The following is an 18,439-nucleotide window of genomic DNA, read 5'->3' on the forward strand; positions in this document are numbered from 1 at the left end:
GAAACACCTGACACACCGGAGGAGCTGAGACTACAAAGGATGATATTAAATAAGCGGAAGCGATCTATGCATGTTGAACGCTGCTAATGCAGTTTATTATATTGTTGGTTAACGTTGGTGAGTACAAATAGAGCACCCGCATGCGCATGAGACTGATCAGGCAGAGTTGCGGGCAGCTCGCAAAAGGGGTCCGCCGTCATTGTTGACATTCTTTTGTGCGCAGGAAAGACGCGCGTTCACAAGGGCGCGCGCTCTTCATTGTTTTGTGTATGCGCGTTGTCAGATTGACAGGAGATGACACACTTCATATTTTGGTTCATGTGCGTTTCATTTAACCTTCAGCTTTCATTCGTCATTTCTATAGTGTATCCAGGACAAGCTGACAGTGTAGCTGAATGCTAATAAAGCTTATTAATTCTGGGATAAATCACACATACAGACTCAAATACCCAAATGTCTTTATTTACACCACATACAATTCAGGAGTGATGAACACTTTCCACATCAACACTGTTTACTGGATGTAAACCTCGCATGCGTTTCAGTTATACGATCTGACTTACACCACAATCACTGATCATAATAATGACTGATCTGAGCACAGCGACACTGTACATCAATGAGAGAATCAAACTATTCAAATGATAGTAAAGTCATCATGGCACATTGCAGGATATGAACAGTTCTTCACAGAACACACACACACATGTGGATAATGGTGGTTTAAGAGGGCTCTCCAAAGCCATAGTGTATTTTATACTGTAAAACTGATTATATTATGGGGTTAAACCCAACCCTCCCTGAAAACTGAGCAAAATATGAATAGAAAAAACCCCAGTTATGATTTTAACAGTCCTGAATTATGAAGACACAAAACATGTCCTCATAAACCACCTCAATGTTGTAAAACTGAGGTCAGGGGTGTCCAAACTCAGTCCTGGAGGGCTCGTGTCCTGCGTAGTTTAGCTCCAACTTCCTTCAACACACCTGCCTGGAAGTTTTAGTTTACCTAGAAGGAGCTTGGTTAACTGGTTCAGGTGTGTTTAATTGAGGTTGGAACTGAAATATCCAGCACACTGAGCCTCCAGGAGCAAGTTTGGGCACCCCTGACCTAGATCATACCCATGATGTACAAATCAGTGTCCTCATAAACACACACAAGCATCGTTCATTCATTCATTTTCTTTCGGCTTGGTCTCTTTATTAATCAGGGGTCACCACAGCGGAATGAACCGCCAACTATTCCAGCATATGTTTTACACAGTGGATGCCCTTTCAGCTGCAACCCATTGACTGTTCAACCCACTGCGCCACCGTGACACCCCAAACAGTGGACCTGCTCCGCAGTTTGTGATCACTTCACCAGGGGGCCCCGTCAGTGATCCCTGCACATTTTGAGCTACGCCATTGGCCCCAAAAATCATTCAAATCATGAGAAATTGACATTCGAGAGGACAAGAACACATGTAAACACCATTCACCGAGCTTAAATTATGATCATATAGAATCTGATAGACATTAAAAACACAGGACTGAGTCACGAGTCGTAAACACAAACACCAAACACAGTGCAGCAACCCACAATTACTCTGCCCCTTTAATGCTCTGATAACCATCTGAACTCCAGGAGCTATGTCTGATTGTGATTGTGTTGAGAGTGCAGATGAGCTCAGTGTTGCGGACAGATGAAGCGTCTGGATCTTCTCATCAGCTCTTCTCTCTGCTGTAGCTCTGAGCATCTACACGCTGCTGGTTGTCAGCGGGATGAACCTCTGCGCCTGATTGGCCCCGATCTCTGCCACGTACAGCGCTGCGCTCTTCAGGTCCAGCTCCACCAGGTGTGGTTTGACGTCCTCGGGCAGGTGGATGGAGCTGATCACCTGACACTGACCGATGATGCCCACTGGTGGAGCCTCCAGCAGCGTCACCTGATTAGTGTTCAGCTGAGCCACGACCAGGTACTTCTGATCAGGAGTGAGTCTGTGTGTTGAACATGAACATTACATGAGCATCTACTCCAATTACTCTCCATGGAGAGGTGTGGAACCCTGATGAGCTGCTTTCTTTTGTTAGAACAATGCTGAAATCCTGTAACCATTGACTTCCATTGTAGAAAAAACGAACGCTACAGAAGTCAATGGTTACCGATTTCCAGGAAAATATCAACTCATAAGAAAGAAACTCATAAAGGTTTGGACAAGTGTTGGATGAGGAAATGATGACAGGACATTCAGTTTTGCGTGAACTATCCTTTTAATTATGGGGTGAGTGTGTGTGTGTGTGTGTGTGTGTGTGTGTGTGTGTGTGTGTGTGTACTGGGGTACCTGACGGAGTACGGCGCGTCCTCTTTAAAGCAGCTGCCCCACGAGCCCAGCCAATCCCCCGTCACGGAGTTAAACACCTGGATACGCTTGTTCCCTCTGTCAGCCACCCACACCTGACACACACACACACACACACACACACACACACACACACACACACACACACACACACACACACACACACACACACACACACACACACACACACACACACACACACACACACACACACACACACACACACACACACACACTTACTTACTTACTAAAAAACACACATAATACATATATAGACACACACACTTAGTAAAAAACAGGCATAAAACATATATAGAACTACACACACACACACTTATGCACAATCAAGGGTGCGCACACACAAACCCAAACTCACACCCAAACTCACAGAAACTCATGCACACACACACACACATGCACACAAACGCACGCACACACGCGCGCGCAATACATGCTAAAAAACACAAATAATACAGACATGCATGTACACACACACCCAATACACTTATGCGCACACACACACACACACACGCATAATACACTTATACACAATTAAGGATACACACACACGCCCACACATATACACACAGGAACACACACACACACACACACACACACACACAATACATGCTAAAAACACATGCATGCACACAGAGAGACACACACACACACACACACACACACACACACACAGGCATGCACAAACAATACACATACACACAAAAATTCATGCACACAAACACACACACAAACACACACACACAATACACACAAAACACACACACACACACACACACACACACACACACATACAAAACACACACACACACATCAAAGTGCACAGACATGCATGCACACACCCATTAAGCATGTGCGCACACACACAAACACAGATAATTCAGACACAAGCACAATCACACATTGTGCACACACACACACACACACACACACACGCACTCACACACACACAATTCAACACAATACACATATGTACACACACAGAAACACACGCACACACACATTACAGTCAACAGTAGATTAGTCGATGAGAGCTGCAGCAGAATGAGCAGACACACACACACACACACACACACACACACACACACACACACCCTCTGAGAGCTGTCCACCGCCACACTGTGAGGGATGTAGAACTGAGCCAGACCCTGACCCTTCTCTCCATGCATCCACAGCACCTGCAGATCTGAGACACACACACACACACACACACACACAAACACTGTCATTAGTAAAGCCCTTATTGAGCTTATTCTGCGATGTGGAAGTGTGCTTATATCTGTGATTGGTTTAGTACTTCTGATTCAGTCGCCTGCAGAAGAAATCAGTTGGAATAACAAACAGTCAAACGACTCGCTCTACAAACAAGTGTGTTCACAACTATACACACAAAAGAGTAATATTATAGCTGGACAACAGCAGTTTTCCTCATCAAGCAGCAGAACGAGCTCTAATACTGTCTAAAACTGAAGGGCAGTGAATGAGAGCGCACGTCTGGAGCCACAATGGCTGCTCCGGCTCGTCCGGTATTAAAGTCAACATGCTGTAGTGCTGTTCCCCCTGCTCAGCCGTCTGTGTTCCGCTTCACTGTTGGTTTAGCATACAGCTGTTCCCTGTTCAGCCCTCACTTCTGTCTGAGTGATGTTTGTGTTGCTGTTATATGTAGACGGACTCCTTGTTCTCTTTCAGTCAGTCTCTGAATGCAGTGTCACATGCTAACACTAGAGGGAAACCCAAACACCTGTAATGTTTACAAAAATGTCCACTGGAAACGTCTTTTGAAGCAAAATTATTAGCTAGTGTTAGAAATGTAATATTATTTATAATATTATTAGCTTTAATCCACAGCCTGGAGGAAATAGATCTACATCGTAGATGAGCTGAGGGTGAGTAACCTAACAGGACATGTTCAGTTTTGGGTGAACGACCCCTTTAAAAGCCACCTATTATGCAGAACTCACTGTTACGTGGGGTTTAAACCATAGACTGTAAAAGATATAGATGTAGTACCCGTGAAGTCACCCATAGGTTTTTTGAATTACTTCCAAACACTTCAGATATAGTGTGTGTGTTAGTAAATGCAGGACTATTGATGAACTCCAGCAGAACACTGTCTGACAACACTTCAGATGACTGATCTAGAGCCCACAGCTCATCAATCTGTCAGATTCTGGAGCGCATTACAGCTCTAAAGAACATTATAAATGATCTTAAATAAAACAAACACACTTATAGAGAAGGTGTATGAGTATATAACTTCACTCAGCTGGGAAATGGAGGCCACGTGAATGGTTTGAGCCCAGTTTAGTGCACACAGCATGCTATATCATCTGAAAATTGTAGGAAATAATTCCAAAAGGCGACTGACTGTGTAAAGCCACATACAACAACAACACAAAAACACAATGAATATGCCGAGTTCAGCAGCTAATCAGCCGGAATCAGCTGAGGTGACGACGACCAGCGAGACCTAGGTGTCACTCAAGTGGCCACACCCTTAATTATGCAGACCTAATATAAATGAAACGCACGAGTTATAAAGAAATTCACCCCCTCACAGCTGTCATGAAGGGTAATATCAGCTATATGAACCAAAATCGTTCTTTGCACCTGGCTCTAAACATGTTTTTTTGGTGGCCTGAGAACACCAGTGCTGTTTTACATCTGTTGTTATGCTGACGCACAGCTGTCTGTAGCTCCGCCCTCTTCTGAAAAGAGCACAATCTCATTTGCATTTAAAGGGACAGTCACCAAAACGCCACAATGAGGATCACAGCACTGAGGAAATTAAATCACTCAATCCCTAAATCTGAACTTGGTCACACCACTCACTCCTAACTTAAGGTAAACCGGCATGTTTTAATAAATGATTCATATTTTAGTTAGTGTCACCTTTGGAGAGTTTGATGAGGCGGTTATTCATTCCTCCGTCTCCGTCCACGATGTAGATTTCTCCAGAGCTGTGGACGAATATCTCTGCCGGCTGATCGAACTGAAGCGGACTGAGAGACGATCCTGCTGTACCTGGAGTTCCCAAAACCTGCAGCAGCTTCCCAGATGGAGAGTACTGCTTTACAGTGTGCCCGAACGGCCCTGCAACACACACACACACACACACACACACACACACACACACACACACACAGAAAGGTCATTTACTTAGAGTAACTAGTGGCTTTGTAACAATAAACATCCAACACTGACACACACACACACACCCACCGTTCCCCACATCGGTGACCCAGAGTGTGGGCTCGGTGGACGCATCGGCCAGGAAGATTCCATGAGGCATTTCCAGAGTGCTGGAGTTCCAGGCCTGAAGAAACTCTCCGTCTGTGCTGAACACTAACACTTTAGGGACATTCTCACCTCTCTGAACACACACTCACACACACACACACACACACACACACACACACACACGCTTGTTGAATCTCTGCCATGAAGGATTACGGCAGTTCTGAAGACAAGAGGGGGTCCGACCTGCTACTAGTGAGGTGTACCTAATAAAGTGGCCGGTGAGTGTAGATTTTTCACATCCAATAATAATTGCAGAGTGAATCCCCCCCCACCCCAGTTTAGACCTGTCTTGTAATAAACTTGTAATGAACCAAGAATCATGCTGACCTGCGCCACGTACACCAGCCCCGCCAGATGATTGACGGCCACCGCAAACACCTGTCCAGTGAAGAACTCTGGGTACTTGGGCCAGGACAGGTCCAGTTTGTAGAGCGCTCGTCCAGAAACACTGAACTCAGTCTGAGATCTCCACGCCACACTGACCTGAGAACAGCACACACTCACACACTCAAACAGCTGCAGAGCTGAATATATATCAGAGTCATTACTGCAGCATTTAACAAATATAAATCATCCCAACTGAGCTAAAAGAGGAAGCGTTTAGTAAGATTCAGACATTTAAACAAAATGCATGTAAACTTCTGCTTTCAACTCTATATATGAAACATTGCTGAAATTATTTAGATTTTTAAATGCATAAAATTAATATCTAAAAATGCATATGAATATGAATATTATGTACTTATAATATACATTTAATGTCGTTTAAGCAAACCTGTTTATTGATTATCCTTTAGTATCTTCAAATAAAACCATGATTTGAAATACTGTAACTCTCAGACTGCCTGGATCTCATCCTAGAATGTTTCAGCATCAGCCTGAACACCATGGTAATGCACTATAGCTCTCCTACAGTCTGCTGATGTGTCTTCCATAATAACACCTCAGTAAAACACCCTGTTTTCGGACATGTACTACGGTATTTAATCAGGTGGTATACTAATCACAGTCAGACTGATATTTGTGTAATGCTACCACAATAAAACACCGTGTTTTTAAGACATGTACCACATTATTTACCTGATTAAAGCTGTATGCTAATCACTGTATCAGACTGATATTACTGTACCACAGTAAAAGAGACATGTACCGTGGTATCAGCGGTCTGCTAACCACTGTCAGCCTGATATTATTACTGTACCATAGTAAAACACCCTGTTATCAGAACTGTACTGCAGTATTTAACTGTTATAAGCTGTATGCTAATCGCTGTGTCAGACTGATATTATAGTAACGTTACTACAGTAAAAGAGGCATGTACCGCGGTTTAAAGCGGTCTGCTAAACACTGTCAGCCTGATATTAGTGTACCACAGTAAAACACCCTGTTATCAGACATGTACCACGGTCTGCTAATCACTGTCAGCCTGATACGAGTGTTGATGTTTGTGACTCTCTCAGGCAGCGCGGATCATTAATCGGTGGATTGATCGATGAGACTCACGTGAGAGCTGAATGTGCAGATGAAGATGATGAAGAGCAGAACCATGATCCCAGCAAAGATACAGCAGAAACTGCGCCTCCTCATAGAGATCGATGAAGATGATCGATAACCAAAAATCGGCGCTTCCTGTTTTCATCACATGACCGCCACTCCGCTCGCTCTCTCATTGGTCCACACTGACAGCGGTGAGGTCAGGTGGGCGGAGAAATCTGTCATCGCTGCTTCTCAATCAGACGCGTTTACCTCAAGTCATTTATTTCTGTGTTTATTTATAAAGATGTAGTCATTTAGCTGATATCATGGTGTTTAAGTGGAATAAAGTTAGAGGCCTTAGATATTAATGCATAACATGATAGATTAGTTTTACAAGGGTAAAGAGATGTGAATTCTGTCAATATTTACTCTCTCTTCACTTGTTTAAACCTGTTTGAGTTTCTATACTCTGCTGAAAACAAAAGATGTTTTAAACATTAAGGAAACCTGTAACCTTTGACTTCCAGTATTTGTTTTTACTACTTTAGAAGTCAATGGTTACAGGTTTTTGAACATTCTTTAACATATCTTCTTTTATGTTCAGCAGAGAAAACAAATGCATAAAGGACTGCAAACAATTCAGTGTGAATTAAAAAAATGTTGTATATTTTTTTTGTAAAGTGAACTGTCGCTTTAATTACACGAACTATGAAAGATGTACGTGCATAAATGTGATCCAAATCACACTGGCCCTTAGAGTCTGTGAGGATCATTTATCATGGAAAAATATGCATTTGCATATGTCACCTGATTGGCCAAAAGCTCATGCGTGCAAATCAGTGTCACTGAGAAAATCTGATTTGACATAAAGAGTTTAAAGAAGTTTTCATTTGAAATGTGTTATTAAAAATATAGATGTTTTTTAAAACTCCATATTCTGCTCTTTCATTGAGTTTGAGTTATTTTAGTACACTAATTTGACAAATGTTTTTTTAATAATAGTGGTTCACATTTATTTATTACACGGCTGACTGGAATACTGGATTCTGATTGGTCAGTCGCTACATTCCAAGGACTGTTATTCCCAGATGGCAACTGCTGAATAACACCGGTTCATCTGTGTACTGAGAATCATTGTCAGTAATACACTCCATATTAAAAAAAAATAATAAATAAAATAATAAATAAATAAATTCTTACATTACTAATGCTTTCCTTCTTAGACTTTACACACATAAAACTTGCCAACAGCGCTTATTCATTGTTGCTCTTATAGTTGTGTAAATTGCTTCCTTGTCCTCATTTGTAAGTCGCTTTGGATAAAAGCGTCTGCTAAATGACTAAATTTAAATGTAAATATACTCACATACACATTCATATGTATTTGCTTGTCTGTCACACTGTGCTTTTTGAATGTTTATCTCCATCTAGTGTCTGAATAATGCGCAAGTTAGTGTATACTCCATCAGCTGTTTTAGTTTCTGTTGTGTTTTTGACTGTTTGGCGCCATCTAGTGTGTGAATAATATGCAGGTTAGTGTATACTCCATCAGCTGTTTCTGACTGTGTGTCTCCATCTAGTGTCTGAATAATGTGCAGGTTAGTGTATACTCCATTAGCTGTTTTAGTTTCTGTTGTGTTTCTGACTGTTTGTCTCCATCTAGTGTCTGAATAATGCGCAGGTTAGTGTATACTCCATCAGCTGTTTCTGACTGTTTGTCTCCATCTAGTGTCATGAACGTACACTCTGATGGTGATTCTCAGTTCCTGCATGAGTCTGTGTTATTTAGCAGTTGTTATCTGGGAATTACAGATCTAGTAAGTGCAGACTGGCCACTCAGAGTTCAGTATTCCTGACAGCCGTGTAATAATCTGCACTGGATGTACTGTATCCCTAACACACAGTGTAGTTGTGCGTGTGCAGGAAGAGGCGGAGTCTGACAGCAGCTGATAGTCTTTAATACCTGCCCATGTCTGACTGTGATCCTGACAGAAAGAGTTTTCCTGCTGATTATTGACAGCGCTGTGTTCGGCAGCGTTTAAACACAACACACATCCAACTTTATGCTTCCCTCAGAGTGCAGTGCATTATGGGAATCCATCATGATGCATAATAGGAGGTCCTGGGGATGAGGCGTCACTCTCGGACGCTGGCGGAGTAGGAGAACTGAGGGAAATGTGCGATCGGCCCAGACTCCTCCACGTCCTGACAGCTCACTGAAAACACACACACACACACACACACGCACACGCACACACACACACACACACACACACACAAACACACACAAATAAACATTTATACTGTACTTGTACTGTATGAAACAGGCTGAGTGCGTGTCAAGTTTGATCCATTAGGCTTCCATGAGCACTTTGTTTTTAAATTCGACTGTATTTTATCGTCTTTTACACGTTTTAAAAGTCTTTTAGTTTGTATAATTATAGTTAAGACATGAGACAGAAGAAATCAGGACGGAGATTGAGTACACACACACACACACACACACTCACGCTTGTCTGGAGGGGTCACAGTGATGCTCTGCGCAGTGAACTCATCATCAAAGTAGCGTGTGTCCGTCTCTGACGTCACCTGCGGTTTAAAGGGCGGCAGCAGCTGAAGACACACAGAAACACACACACACACACACACACACACACACACACACACACACACACACACACACACACACACACACACACACACACACAGTCAGAGAAATAGAAAAGTCTGTGAGAAATAGAAGCTGTTTCTAATATATCCATTTCAGCTGTTAGTTAGGACAAAAAATCCTTCTGTCGTGTGCCCCGTTCTATTCAGAACACGGTTTGAATCAGCCTTGAGGCTCGGCAGTCAGGCACACTCCTGTTGGTGTCCTCAATCTGGCAACCTGCGCTTGCATGTGATTTGAAGCAGGAGTGCAATACCCAGTTCAACCACTAGGTGTCCAACTTACACAAGGAGTTTTGGCTTGTTTGCTTAAACAGTTGGTAAGCAGTTGGACTGTTTGTTTGTTTGTTAATAGTTTGGTGTGTGTGTGTGTGTGTGTGTTTCAGGCAGTATACTACGTTTAAAACTGAGATGCTGTTAGCTTTGGTTTTGTTCAAATCTCGATCCTGAAGGGTCAGCGTCCTGCATATTGTTGTTTTAAATCGTCTCCAGAACAAACCACTGTTCTACAATGACTTGCCTAATTACCCTAACTTTACCCTAATTACCCTAGTGAAGCCTTTACATGCCACTGTAAGCTGAACACTAGTGTCTTGAAGAATATCTAGTCTAATATTATTTACTGTCATCATGGAGAAGAGGAAACACATCAGCTATCAGAGATGAGTTATGAACACTGTTCTGATCAGAGATGTGTTGAAATCTCCTCTGCATTAAGACTCTTGGGAAATAATGAAAAGCTGCACAGGAGGGCTGATAGTTCTGTCTTGATCTGTATGTGGTGATGCTGTTTCTTCTTGTTGTTATTCACCTTCTTCTGCAGCACATCGTCCCACTGAACGCCGCTGAAGAACTTGTGCATCATCACATCTCTGGCATCATCTGGGCCTCCGCCGAGCCTGGGGGAAACAGAGCATTTTACACACATATCTAATTATAAATATCTGACATACACATGTTTTATTTAAAGATCGCACAGTTTACTAGTTACAGTGTGTGTGTGTGTGTGTGTGTGTGTGTGTGTGTGTACCTCTGCTTGGGCTCTTTCCTCAGCAGGCCGGTCAGCAGTGCTCTGGCGTGTGTGCTCAGGCTGCGGGGGAAGCGGATCTCCTCCATCACGATCTGCTCGAACAGACGCTCGTGGTCTTGACTGTAGAACGGCAGACGGCCACACATCATCTCATACATCACCACACCCAGACCCCACCAGTCCACCGCACGGCCGTAATCATTGTCCTCCAGCACCTGCACCAACACACACACACGCATGCACGCACGCACACACACACACACACAAACATGCATGCACGCACACACAAACACACACACACAAACACGCACACACAACAGTAATCAGAAGAAAATCCATTGAAATGTTGTTGATGATGCTGGAAACATGTTTAGAGTGTGTTCAGAAAGGACAGCTGGACTCGTCCTCCATCACTCAGACGGTGGATCCTGGATCTCCACAGATGTCTACAGTTGCTGAGCAGCTCAAACACCGTATCGTTTAGATAGATTTAATGAACTGAATGCATCATCCTGACTCCATGATGGACCTCTGCGTCCATCTGAGTGTGTTTGTGTGTGTTCAGTACCTCCGGCGCAAGGTATTCTGGGGTCCCGCAGAAGGTCCTCATGGTGGCCTCGTCTGTGATTCCCTCTTTACAGAGACCGAAGTCTGTGATTTTAATGTGTCCGTCATTATCCAGCATGAGGTTCTCCAGCTGAGGCAACAGAGAACAGCATTATCAGCAACTGAATCAACACTGAACTGAATCAACACTGAACTGAACCAACACTGAACTGAATCAACACTGAACTGAATCAGCACCGAACTGAATCAACACTGAACTGAATCAGCACCGAACTGAATCAACACTGAACTGAATCAGCACCGAACTGAATTGGCACTGAACTGAATCAACACTGAACTGAATCAGCACCGAACTGAATCGGCACTGAACTGAACCAACACTGAACTGAATCAATGCTAAACCATCATCTAACTGAAATGAATCCTCACTGAACCAACATTTCACTGAACTGAATCAACATCTCAATGAACTGAATCAGCACTAAACTGAATCAGCACCAAATTGAATCAGTAACAAACTGAATCATATGAGATGAGCAAATGACCAAAGCAGACTGAGAGGCAGAACGAGAGGCGAGAAGGGGTGTGTGTGTGTGTGTGTGTGTGTGTGTTTCACCTTCAGGTCTCTGTAGACCACGTTCTGTGAGTGCAGATAGTCCAGAGCAGAGACGATCTCAGCGCCGTAGAAGCGAGCTCTATCCTCAGAGAACACACGCTCACGAGACAGATGGAAGAATAGCTGCGCGCGCACACACACACACACACACACACACACAATCTCAGACACTTATATAAACAGATTTTCAGAGACACAAATACACACGCGCACACACACACACAAATACACAAATACACACACACACACACACACTCACACACGCACACACGCACACACAAATACACACACAAATACACACACATGCACACATGCACACACACACACACAAATACACACACATGCACACACACACACGCACACACACAAATACACACACACACATGCACAAATACACAAACACACTCATATAAACAGAAACCATCAAAAACACAAATACACACACACACATACATAAACACAAACACTCTCATACACTCATATAAACAAAAATACTCACACACACACACACACACACACACACACAGAAAATTGTTAGTGTGAAGCCAGCATGATGTACCTCTCCACCGTTGGCGTACTCCATCACGAAACACAGACGGTCATGAGTCTGGAAGGCGTATTTGAGGGTCTGCGACACAAACACATGACAGAATGAAGGAGTGTGTCACACAGAGACACCTGACACACACACACACACACACACACACACACAGCTGACCGTAAGGAAGGGGTGTCTAGTGTTCTGCAGCACTCGACTCTCTGTGACTGTGTGCGCCACTTCATCCTGCAAGTACACACACACACACACACACACACACACACACACACACACACACACACACACACACACACACACACACACACACACACACACACACACACACACACACACACACACACACACACACACGAGGTAAAGAATGAAACGCAGGTAAACGGCATGCTTTGAACTTTGCCAGCTTCTGATTGGCTCTTCATGTAGAAGGTGTGGCATATTCAGTTTGTTGAATCGTGGTGTGTCTGTAATGGTCTCCAGTCAGATGATGTGTGTGTGTGTATTAGTGAGGAGTGTGTGACCTTCGCGATGATCACTTCCTTGCGCAGGATCTTCATGGCGTAGTACATCCCAGAGGCCTTCTCCCGCACCAGAATCACCTTCCCAAACGTGCCCTTCCCCAGCAGCTTCAGGTAATCAAAGTCATTCATCGTCTGAAAGCAGCACAGCATCATCAAACCAACAGCATCATCATCATCATCATCATCACAGATACGGGGACACTGGAGCGTTTCACAGTCTCGTGGATCAGCTGCTTTGTCTATAAGCTGACATACGAGTGATCCACTGATGAATCTCGGCTTTAAAACGCTTCAGTGTCCCTGTATCTGTGGTTACACTCAGTCAACAGCGGTGAGATTGGTGAACTGATGACCTTCTCAGCCAATCACAGTCATTTCTGTTGAGCATGTGAACACAATGACCAATCAGCGCTGTTTAAGAACCGAATTCCAGTATCCTGCAACCCTACAGCAGACGCACGTACCACTCTGGAGCTGGATTTGGACAGACACATCTCCATGTCCTCCAGAGCGTCACTGGGAGAGCTGTACTTGATCTCCATTGGCTCGTCCACATCCCGCGCCTGCAGCCCATTGGCCACCATCTGGATTGCTCGCATCCACTCGTCCCTGCAGACGCGGCGAACGTGTCGCTGATTAACCGGCTCATCAGAGTGTGAGAATCAGTGTGTGTTAGTGACGTGTGGGACTGAAGTGTGTGTGTATGTGTGTGTGCAAGTGTCGGTTGTTTGTGTGTGTGTAAACAAGTGCGAGTGCACAAGTCTTGTGTATGAAGCCTGTGTGAGTGTGTTAGTGACGTGTGGAAGTGAAGTGTGTGATGTGTGTGTTGAATTGTATGAGTGATATGTGTATGTGTGTGTGTGTGTGTGTGTGAGAGAGTGCGAGTATGCATGTTAGTGAGTGTGGTGTGTGTATGTGTGTGTGTGTGTGTGTGAGTGAGTGTGACCGTGTGAATGAACTTTGTGCAAGTGTGTTAGTGACAGGTGGGACTGAAGTGTGTGTGTGTGTGTGTGAGTGAATGAGAGTGCAGGTTTTGTGTGTGTGAGCAAGTGTTAGGGTGTTAGCGAATGCGTTGTTTGGTAACGAGTGTAATGTGTGTGTGCACGAGTGTGAATGAAGTGTTTGTGAGTGTGTTAGTGACGTGTGGAAGTGAAGTGTGTGTGCAAGTGTTTTGTGTCTGTGAGAGAGGGAGTGTGAGTATGTTAATGAAGTGTGTGGGAGGGTTTTCGTGGCGTGTGGAAGTAATGTGTGTGTGTGTGTGTGTGTGTGTGTGTGTGTGTGTGTGTGTGTGTGTGTGTGTGTGTGTGAATGAAGTATGTGTGCAAGTGTGTTAGGTATGCGTGGGAGTGAAATGTGTGTATAAGTGTGAATAAATAAAATGTGTGTAAGTGCGTTACTGACATGCGGGAGTGAAGTGTGTGTGTGTGTGTGCGTGTGTGTGTGAATGTAGTGTGTGTGAGTGTGTTACTGACATGTGGGAGTGAAGTGTGTCTGAGTGTGTGTATAAGTGTGAATGAAGTGTGTGTGAGTGTGTGTATAAGTGTGAATGAAGTGTGTGTGAGTGTGTTACTGACATGCGCGAGTGAAGTGTGTGTGCGTGTGTGTGTTTGTGAAGGAAGTGTGTGTGTGAGTGTGATACTGACATGCGGGAGTGAAGTGTGTGTGTAAATGAAGTGTGTGTGGAACGTCTGGGAGTGAAGTTTGCAGGTGTGTGTGTGTGTGTGTATTTGTGAATGATGTGTGTGTGAGTGTGTTAGGGACTAGTGGGAGTGAAGTGTGTGTGTGTGTTTGTTATTGATGTGTGTGAGGGTGTGTTAGGGACGTGTGGGAGTGAAGTGTGTGTGTGTTTGTTATTGATGTGTGTGAGGGCGTAAGTATGTGTTATTGGTGTGTGTGATTGTGTGTGTGTGTTTGTGTGTGTGTATTAGTGTGGATGGAGTATGTGTGAGTGTGTTAGTGATGTATGGGAGCGGAGTGTGTGTGTGTGTGTGTGTGTGTGTGTTTGTGAATGATGTGTGTGTGAGTGTGTTAGGGACGTGTAGGAGTGAAGTGTGTGTGTGTGTGTGTGTTATTAATGTGTGTGATGGGAGCATAGTGAGTGTGTGTGTGTGTGTGTGTGTGTGTGTGTGTGTGTGTGTGTGTGTGTGGTCACCTCTCGTCACTGCTGTCCACATGGAAGGTGCGCTCAATGACGGTGGTCCACTGCAGGCAGCGGATCATGAAGGTGTTCGGCCGCGGACGCTCCGTCTTCATCAGCTGACACTCTACAACACACACACACACTTAACTCACAAGCGCAAACACACACTCACACTCACACACAGGCTTCATTCACTGTACAGACACTTCATTCACACTCAATCTCATTGCACGCACACACACTTTACTGACACACTCGCTGCACACACACAGACATTTCTCACACACACACACACACACACACACACACAGAGCTGACCCTCCACAGAGAAGTTGTTGAGCGGTGCACAGCTCTGGTCCGTCAGCTCCGGCTTCTCCTTGTAGCCGATGAAGGAGCCGTCACTCTTCAGGATGAAGTACCGCGGCCTCCATGTCTTGATGTACTCACCTGTCACACACACACACACACACAGGTAAGTGGAGCAGCATGTATCACACAGGACACACACTCTGCCGTACCTCTCTTAAGGAGCCAGCCCTCCTTCACCACACTGAGCTCTGTCATGATGGGCGGAGCTTCAGAGTGATTGACAGCCTTCAGCTACTCCTGCGGACACACCAGCGCATCACACACACACACATTTAAAAGGGACACTGATATTTTAATCATGCCCTTCCAGCTGCAACCCAATACTGGGAAACACACATACACACATTCATACACACACACTCATACACTAGTGCCAGTGTAGTTGATCAGTTCCCCTATAGCGCATGTGTTTGGACTGTGGGGGAAACCGGAGCACCCGGAGGAAACCCACACCAACACGGGGAGAACATGCAAACTCCACAGAAACACTGATCGGCTCGGAGAGAGTTGAATCAGTGGCGTTCTTGCTGTGAGGCAACAGTGTTAACCACTGGGCCACCATGCCGCCCTATAGGTGAAGGGGGATTCGTCAAGACGAAGCTGACTGGAGTGGAAAGCTCTGGTAGTTTATAGTGTGCCGGTTTTCATCTGATTGATGCAAATATACAGAGCTACTGCGGTAACAGCTGTGTTCAATCGTAAGCACATGATCCTCTCGATATTACTTTATAAATAAACCACACTGTGAAGAAGAGAAAAGGTTTTGATATTTGATTAAAGTTTATATGAGCAAATAATTTTGTACAAAAAATAATAAAGTGCACAGAGACAGAGCTGCTGTATACATCTATAAAGAAGAAGAGTATATCTTGATTTCATGCTGACTTTAAGAAATAAGTTGAGAAATATCTTAAGATGAATTCTTGACAAAAAGATCTCAAATTTGTTCTTAAAAACAAATAAAATTACAGCTACAACAAACTCATTACATCTACATAAGTGTGTGCGATTGGCTGATTAGAAATTTGCGTTAACAAGCAGTTGGACAGGTGTACCTAATAAAGTGGCCGGTGAGTGTACAGTGCTCAGCATAATTGAGTACACCCCATTTTGAAAATGAATACTTTTATCCATTTCTCAGTGAATATAGGTCATATATTTTACATTTTACATTCAAAATATTTTATATTTACCAAACAACTGATTTATTAAATAATATAGTCACTGAACATCTTTAGAAATATGAAGATAATACATTTATATTCATGTGAAAAATTGCAAAAAAATTTATCTGCAAAATATATTATTGTAAAGCATCCTGTAAAAAAAAAAATAAAAAATAAATAAATAACTAAATATATATATATATATATATATATATATATATATATATATATATATATATATATATATATATATATATAATTTTTTTTTTTTACAGGATGCTTCACAATAATATATTTTGCAAATACATTATATATATATATATATATATATATATATATATATATATATATATATATATAATTAATTTTTTTACAGGATGCTTTACAATAATTGAATATATATTTAATATATATATAAATAAAATATCAGAACATCCAAGTTCTCCAACTCCTGTTTTAGCTTGATCAGGATATTTTTGACTTAATAAAAAAAAAATTCTTAAAACTTTTTAAAACTTAAAAAATATTTTTAAAAAGATGTTTTCATTATCGTCAGCAAATGTATTAGCTCTTTAACATTTTCTTTTGAGTATCTTTTGAATAAATTATTAATATGAAGAAGCTATATAGTTTATATTGAGTTTTAAAATGATTTTTTCACATCACAGATTTCCTAATTATAAAGTTTTAAAAGATGACAACCCCTAACAGCAGAAGTAACGGTAACAGCACAGCGATACTCGGACATATCTGGGTGATTAGCATATTAATGTACTTCATGGATTCATATTTACTTGCATCATGATACTTCAAGGAATATCACGTTACCTGCATGCTCAAAGAGCACAGTATTACCATGGTACAGACATGGCAGAACCGACTGGCTGGAGTAAACTGCCAACATAAATATGAGTGTAAACTGAAGGAATCGCGTATGTGAAGAGGTTTCCGACATCAGATGAACACATTAATAAAGTAACGTCAGTCTAGAAGCTAAGCTAACTTACCTGAACAAACTAACACAACATGAACTTTGAGCTTCAGCGGTCAAACTGATTTTAATGTTCCCGCAGCGAACACACACACACACACACACACACACACAAACAAACACACACACACATTCTTTCTCTCTTTCTCAGAAATGACAACACGATATTCCTGATGCAGACAGTCAAAAACACTGCTGAAAACTGTGCTGTGTTTTAGTGATTTACCGAACTACCTGTTTACTACGAGCGCCGGGCGGTAGTTTAGCACACAGACCGCTGATTCAGCATCTCTCCCGCTGCTTATGCTGTGTCTGAGCACACTGACAGCTGTCGCGCTTCATTTATCGCGTCTTGATCCGGATCGAGTGGAAATTCAGCACGTTTTTCGCGACAGATACCCGTGTTCAGAGTTCACGGCGCGTGACGTCACCGCGGCCGGTCCTGCCCCGTGAACGCGCTGATCTCCGGTCAGTGCTGCTGCGGGTGCTGTTTGTTATTTCATTTAACCCTTGTGTGTACTGTTCACACTGGCTCCACTTTGGTTTTGTTGGTGCTGTTTTGGCCCCATTGGCTTCCATTATCATGGCAATTCAAATGACAGCAAATACTTTACAAACTGTATTGTAAATAAATCAAAAGAACATTTTTATATTAGTCAATAATATTACTGAAATTAACT

General features: G+C 43.0%; 2 protein-coding genes across 10 annotated transcripts; both read right to left on the reverse strand.

Annotated features, from left to right (window-relative positions):
* Positions 1-447: 447 nt before the first annotated feature.
* Positions 448-7,316, reverse strand: wu:fj39h09. Of its 2 annotated transcripts, NM_001446884.1 has the most exons (7): positions 7,164-7,316; positions 5,988-6,143; positions 5,583-5,733; positions 5,253-5,453; positions 3,455-3,546; positions 2,325-2,437; positions 448-1,980 (listed from the first exon to the last, which is right to left on the reverse strand). In NM_001446884.1, exons 1-7 carry the CDS (start codon positions 7,245-7,247, stop codon positions 1,740-1,742), a joined length of 1,038 nt encoding a protein of 345 aa, NP_001433813.1. In that variant the 5' UTR covers positions 7,248-7,316; the 3' UTR covers positions 448-1,739. The 2 variants fall into 2 exon arrangements, with proteins under 2 accessions (NP_001433813.1, XP_087124825.1); XM_087268699.1 differs by lacking the exons at positions 448-1,980; positions 2,325-2,437; positions 3,455-3,546 and adding an exon at positions 4,898-5,068.
* Positions 7,317-9,073: 1,757 nt separating this feature from the next.
* Positions 9,074-18,166, reverse strand: akt2l (v-akt murine thymoma viral oncogene homolog 2, like). Of its 8 annotated transcripts, none has more exons than XM_087269135.1 (15): positions 17,776-18,166; positions 17,597-17,662; positions 15,752-15,925; positions 15,552-15,680; positions 15,246-15,357; positions 13,558-13,702; positions 13,094-13,225; positions 12,735-12,800; positions 12,576-12,644; positions 12,017-12,139; positions 11,402-11,530; positions 10,834-11,048; positions 10,615-10,702; positions 9,647-9,749; positions 9,074-9,352 (listed from the first exon to the last, which is right to left on the reverse strand). In XM_087269135.1, exons 3-15 carry the CDS (start codon positions 15,795-15,797, stop codon positions 9,273-9,275), a joined length of 1,437 nt encoding a protein of 478 aa, XP_087125261.1. In that variant the 5' UTR covers positions 15,798-15,925; positions 17,597-17,662; positions 17,776-18,166; the 3' UTR covers positions 9,074-9,272.
* Positions 18,167-18,439: the final 273 nt, after the last annotated feature.

The sequence above is a fragment of the Danio rerio genome, chromosome 10, assembly GCF_052040795.2.
Source record: "Danio rerio strain M-AB ecotype USA chromosome 10, GRCz13ab, whole genome shotgun sequence".
NCBI lineage: Eukaryota > Metazoa > Chordata > Actinopteri > Cypriniformes > Danionidae > Danio > Danio rerio.